This window comes from Daldinia decipiens (assembly GCF_022478715.1).
Source record: "Daldinia decipiens strain CBS 113046 unplaced genomic scaffold F4813scaffold_41, whole genome shotgun sequence".
Lineage (NCBI taxonomy): Eukaryota > Fungi > Ascomycota > Sordariomycetes > Xylariales > Hypoxylaceae > Daldinia > Daldinia decipiens.
The window spans coordinates 5,660-11,662 of record NW_026054584.1 but is presented as its reverse complement, the minus strand read 5'-3'; the positions used below and the strand labels follow the sequence as shown (position 1 = coordinate 11,662).

Below are 6,003 nucleotides of genomic sequence, written 5' to 3'. Positions count from 1 at the left end.
TAATTCGTCTTCTGATGGTTGGGTCTCATAAGGGTGGTGAGAGCTCGATGCTGACGATGGATGGATGTGGGACGGCGTGCTATATGTCATATAACGGTGGCCTCAATGAAGTTGATTAAAAATATATGAGTATCCATGGACACGGCCAGGAGCAGCCGTTGTGGCTTTGTGATAACGCGTACACACAACGTCGGTTTGGTACCGAATAAAGCCACATGTTATGTCTCAGGGCTGTAAGCGGCACTGCGTCATTGCGGTGCGCCATCTGCCATATAACGATGACTTGGTAATTGGGAGCCTATGCACATAACGGAAACGATGACCTTAGAGCCTAGAGAAGGCATAGGAGACATCCTAGTGGGATGTAGTTTTACATCACCTCATGTGCGAGAGGGGCTGGGAAGCTGTATGGTAAAGCTCATCCCTTCCAGAGTCTCAACAGTTGAAAGATTTCTGGAGATGTTCATGTTCAAATGCAGCTAAACTAGGCATATTGCTCTGTATAGTCTTCCAAAGCGCCGTCAACTGTTTATAGCATATGAGCGACCCGGTATATACTCGGTAGATGCCGAAAAGCCGGTGTAGATTCGTGCAGATGAGAGACATTAGAATTGCTCATTGGAATGAGCGCGGAGAATGGTAACTCATAAGGCCCAAGCTCTAAGGTTAATTCAATGGAAGCAAATTGGAGTTGTTGCATAGGTATCCAGCGAATTGACAATATCAATTAGCAAAAGTAGCGAGTAGTCATTCTTTAAAGACGGGACTCTTGGGTCCAAGTGACTAGAAGGTTACTTACTATTATCCCTCACAAATAACCCTGGCAAAGGGGTTATGCTGTGGAACGACTGCAGTTAAGACTTTACATCTCAGGGGAAGCCTGTCGTTGGCTCGTGTGTGGAGGCCTGATGAACATCCGAAACAAAACACCTACCTACGCAGTAGGTTGAACTCAAGGTCTGGTATGATGCTCCCCCTTTCCTCCTTTCCTAGCTGTTGGTCGGCTTCAAATTAATCCCAAGGCACCTAGGATCCTAGCCTTCGCAATAGTATGGAGGAATACCAAGGTAAGCGTCCTCGGCAATGTACGTCAATTTCCACCATTCCCTACTAGATGCTGGCTGACTCTTAACTGCAGTCTATTGACGGAATAAGAATTGTTGCGGCTCATCGTGGTCGGAGATCAACTGCGGTCTAATGCCAGATCATGTTTGGGAAAGCAGCGGGCAATTCTTTTGGTGGCGCACAGTAGCGCTGGCGATATGAGACAACCCATTCTCAAGAGTGTTCAAAACCCGCCGATCGTCATTGTAGGCCATTCCTCTACAGGACGGGGAGCATCAATTATTGACGCTTGACTGATGGATGGCGCCCAAGGGCGGAAAAGAAAGAAGTTGGAATACAGAAAATACGCGGTCAACATTTTAATATATAAGACCAGTCGACGACCACTTCCCCGTCGATTCTTTCTCAGCATCACCAGCATCAAAAACATAAAAAAACGCACTCTCTTGCAACTCACACTCGTTTACATATTCTCATCAGCAACGCTCGTTTCGTTAAGCAATTTCACTCCTTTTTTAATCAATCCTCAACGACACTTCCAAATCAGTCAAGATGCAGTTCACCATCGTTGCCGCTCTTACCATGGCCCTCGGCGCCCTCGGAGCCCCCCAGCTCGGTGGCCCTCCCAACACCAACAGCATCCCTCCCGTCCCCGGTGATGTCACTGTCGGCCAGGCCGGTGACACCTGTGGCTCTGACCTCGACCTCAGCTGCTGTGACAAGGTCGACCAGTCCGGCGATGCCATCAACACTGCCGAAGGCCTCCTTGCTGGTCTCCTTGAAGGTGCCTTGGAAGATGCAACAGTTGGTTTGTTCGATGGCTGCTCTAAGCTGAACGTTGCTGCTCGTAAGTCCATCTTTGCTAGACATATATGCCTTAGGTACCTTTCATCTCTAACATAGTTCACAGTAGTTGGACTTTCGGACCTCCTCGAAAGCCAGTGCAAACAGACCCCCGCATGCTGCCAGCACTCTGGTATGGAACAGGTCAGTATCATACCTTCCACTTTCACAATATAATTGTGCTAACTTTTGAGTAGGACGGTCTTCTCAACGTCGGTCTCCCATGCGTTGCCCTCGGCAGCGTCTTGTAAATGCCAGCTTTGTTTCAATACAGCATGGATAACTGGTGCACAGCAATTTGGGGGAATGAGATATGTTGGGATGTAATGTTGAGGAGAGTGCCAAATTGTATTGCTAGTGTCCTGCTTTCAGTGATTTAGGAAATCTAACTTCAGTCGCTCGTTATAGTATCATCTTCCTGTCGTGACTTGGTTCTCTCTTCGCCCTCACCTCTACTCTGACTACACCATCCGTCTCCCCGCATCTTTCTATTCTCATAACCTCGTTTCTCCGTACTCCTACCACTTCTTGTTTCTCCATTCCATCTTTCTTTTTTCGTAATATTCTAATTAAAAAACGCTCCCAGCGCGCCCTGAATTGATTTTCAATAAAGATCATTTGACAAATAATTAAACCCGTTTTCAACACCAAATCTTGGTATGAATCGATTGCCTAACTGCTTCCCATATGGTATCATCCCATAACGCCAAAGTGGATATATCATAATACGTCGTTAAAGTCATTAGATCAAGTCATTCCATGGTTATAGATAACCAATACTGTAATATACCTACCCCCCTCGACTTCAATACTTTCTCGCAGTGACAGCCTCAACTGCAAGCAGCTCGACTCGGCCGATGTATAATTTCATAACATGGCAGACGGGATCGCCCCAGATAAGGCCTCTTAACTGCTCGTCAGTTGCAACCTGTGCGACGACCCCCTCACTTAGTCGTTCTTCGACGGTCTTCGCTCGTTTAGTTTTGGAGTTTGAATTTCCTGACCTCAAGATAACAATTTGTCCCGCATTACTTAGAGTACTTGGCGGAACGTCCCATATCGGACCTGGGGTTTTCGGTTTGTTTGACTTCGGGGGTGAGCGGGGTGAAGAACGGCTGGATTTCACCGAAACCTTGGACGTTTTTGAAATGAGAGACGTATTAGAGCCGGTGCCATGCGTCTTTCCGTGCTTTGGCGATGAGCTTTTCAACGGTGGAGGATGCTTGCTGGACTCCTTGGCTTCTACTGGAGCTGGCGCAACAAAAAGTTCAAGAAGGCTTTTCACGTAGGCTTTATCGGCCCTCGCGACCGGGTCACCCTCATTAACGAAAGTTAGGAACACGAACTTCTTGAATTCAGAACCAGAGGGTTTCTGCAATGGTAATAGTGAGACTGGAGGTGTGCCGAACGTGATACAATGCACTCTCTTAAAACAGCCCGTTAGAATGTTAAGCTCCGATGACGCGGCTTTGGAAATCGAAAGCATATGCGCGTAAAGAAGAGACGCGACAGCGCCTCCAGCTGAGTGGCCAGTGATTAGAAGTGAATATGAACATCGTCGCGGGTCCTCTTCTAAAAGATGGCGGAGCCTGGCGGCTACTGGAGAGATCATCTTTCGAGCCACAGATAGGAATCCTGCATGGCAGAAGTTGTTCGGATCGTCCTGGAACTTATTAATATGGGGTTATGAGCCTGTAAAGTGTTCATAACCTACCAGGAATCCTTTAGGCGCCGTTGGTGCAGTGTTCAAGTTGACAGACCAGTCCATAAAAGTCGCTGTTCCTCGAATAGCAAACACAATAGTGTTCATATGATCCATTGGAACAGACTTGATGCGCATAGCCTTAGCTCCGGTTCTCCAATCAGCATCGACGTGGGCATCTCGTTCTGCCCCTCGCGGGTTATCATACACTCTTTCCGAGTACTGCGCTGCTAGACATACTAGGCGATATGTCGGTATATGGCTGTTGAGTATTAGTGCCAGCACAATATAGGGATTGTATTACATCACATACAGGCAGAGGGGAGTTAAATTCGACGACAGCTTTGAGTTTGCATATAATTCTACCTTGGCGAAGTAGCCCCGAGAAGCAAGTGACGACGTTATTGCATTCGCTTGTCCCTTGGAGACTTCCTTTGGGGTTCCTTTCTTCCCCTTCTTCGCAGGCTCCTTATGTACGACGGCATGTTGACGTACCTCGGCTGAAGGCGGGGGCACCGGATGAGACTGATACGTGAATAGATCATTCTCATTACCAATGTACTTATCCCGATCGATCAATGTCATCACATCGTTGAAGCTGCTACATATTTGGTCGTACATTGCAGCGCTTTGGTTAAGCATCTGCGTGCCATAGGAATGCCATTTTGGGAGACCGTCATTTAATATTTGATGGCCCATGTTTCCCGGGAACACTTGGTCTACTACATTGGCGGCCGAGCTAAGGTTGAGTTTGCTAACGGTACAGACCCCATTGCTATGAGGGTGCGGGCTTGCTACCGGTTGGTGAGACGCCGAAGGGCTCAAGTAGTAGTGTTGGTTTACAACGATAGGGAGATACTGCTGTTGACTTTGGTACTGAGGGGGAGGAGTTGATCCGCAAGGTAGCGTATTACTCCAACTAGGGGGCGGCGGCAATGGTGGCGGAGGTGCCAGATAGCCAGCAGACTGTCTTGGTGATGGAGTAGTATATGGGTTGTCGTTATAATGCCATTGTTGTTGTGGTGGTACTTGTGATTGAGATGGATTTGGTGGTACGAACTGGCCAACCTTGGATGGCGAGCTCTCCAGAGCTGGTCTCTTCTTGGATCGACTAAAGAAGCCCATGGTGACTCACTCTAAGACTTCAAATTTTTTGTATATGTACGTGGAAAGTATCCTATGCTGCCGAGAGACCAATAAGAGAGCTGATCGAGGAGAGGTATCTGGTATCTGACAGATCTTGAAGACCACCATAGGTATGGGCTGAGATACGAAATACAAAACACAAACTTAAAGAAATGAGTAACAACTCGATCCGAAAAGTTGAACAGATGAATAAGAAATGACAAGAGGCCATCGTATTTTGTTAAATGTGTGTCACAGCAATGAGTCTAAACCTATAACACCCGTTCCGAATTGCTCCAGGCCAATAGAGGCTATCGAAGTTGGTGTACTTCTCAGCGGGTATGCCTTGCCGTTTATAGAATACCGACCATGAATCATAAGAGTTCCGAATGGTGATTCGCTAGGTGATAATCGCTCAGCCCCAATCATTATTTCAGGGGTGATGGCAGTGGTACCATCGAGGCTGGTCCGGTAGAACAACAGACGAACCACGAGCTTCAGATAGAATGAAGATTCGAGCTTATGCAGGTAACCTTGCATACTTGCCATGCGAGTGGCCCCCGGAAGCTATCGGGGGATGTCTCATTGCAACTCGTTAGAGAGCTCTGCGTGTCTAGATTCTACTACTTTGACAGCTCCTCGAGCTATAATCCCCTATAGCATCTTGGGGTTTAGGGCTCCATGCATATGCGTAATGCGGCTAGCCGCCGATAACGAAGAGTTCTCATTAGTAGGATCGAGTGTAATTAAGGACGAGATAAAAGATTCTAATACGGGATTGGAACGATGTTGACTCGAAGCGACTCGGATGGATATACAATTACATATGTGCAAAGTGATGAAAAGAGGAAAAGTGGAATTGTATATGAAAAATTCAGTCTAAGGTAAGTAAGTAATTGTAATGGTATGTTATATTATCCTTATTATTGTTGTATTTTAAAATATTTAGGAGGAATATTTAATATTTATAAAATATATATATTTATGTGTATATTAAATAGGTTTAATAATCTTAGGTTATATAATAATGTTTTTAAAATGGGTAAAAAAATAATATTTTTATTGTTAAAATAAATAAAATAAAAGGGATGTTTATAATATAATTTAATTTTAATTTTTTTATATAGTGAAGTTTGTTAAAAGTTTGTTTTTATTATTGTTTAGTTTTTTTTTTAATAATTATTTTATGTATTTATTTTTTAATTTGATATATTTTATAAGGTATTTATTATTTTAATTTTTAATAATTTATTTTTAATAAGTTTTTA

At 44.9% G+C, this 6,003-nt stretch overlaps 2 protein-coding genes across 2 annotated transcripts; one reads left to right on the top strand and one right to left on the bottom strand.

Annotated features, from left to right (window-relative positions):
* Positions 1–1,617: 1,617 nt before the first annotated feature.
* On the top strand, positions 1,618–2,159 carry F4813DRAFT_393080 (uncharacterized protein; the record flags this gene model as incomplete). Its single annotated transcript, XM_049247369.1, has 3 exons — positions 1,618–1,912; positions 1,976–2,052; positions 2,106–2,159. The coding sequence occupies 3 exons, from the start codon at positions 1,618–1,620 to the stop codon at positions 2,157–2,159; spliced, it is 426 nt and encodes a 141-aa protein (XP_049095892.1).
* A 460-nt stretch (positions 2,160–2,619) lies between these two features.
* Positions 2,620–4,861, bottom strand: F4813DRAFT_236729 (alpha/beta-hydrolase). The gene is made up of 3 exons (XM_049239971.1): positions 3,924–4,861; positions 3,623–3,872; positions 2,620–3,571 (listed from the first exon to the last, which is right to left on the bottom strand). Exons 1-3 carry the CDS (start codon positions 4,733–4,735, stop codon positions 2,714–2,716), a joined length of 1,920 nt encoding a protein of 639 aa, XP_049095891.1. The 5' UTR covers positions 4,736–4,861; the 3' UTR covers positions 2,620–2,713.
* Positions 4,862–6,003: the final 1,142 nt, after the last annotated feature.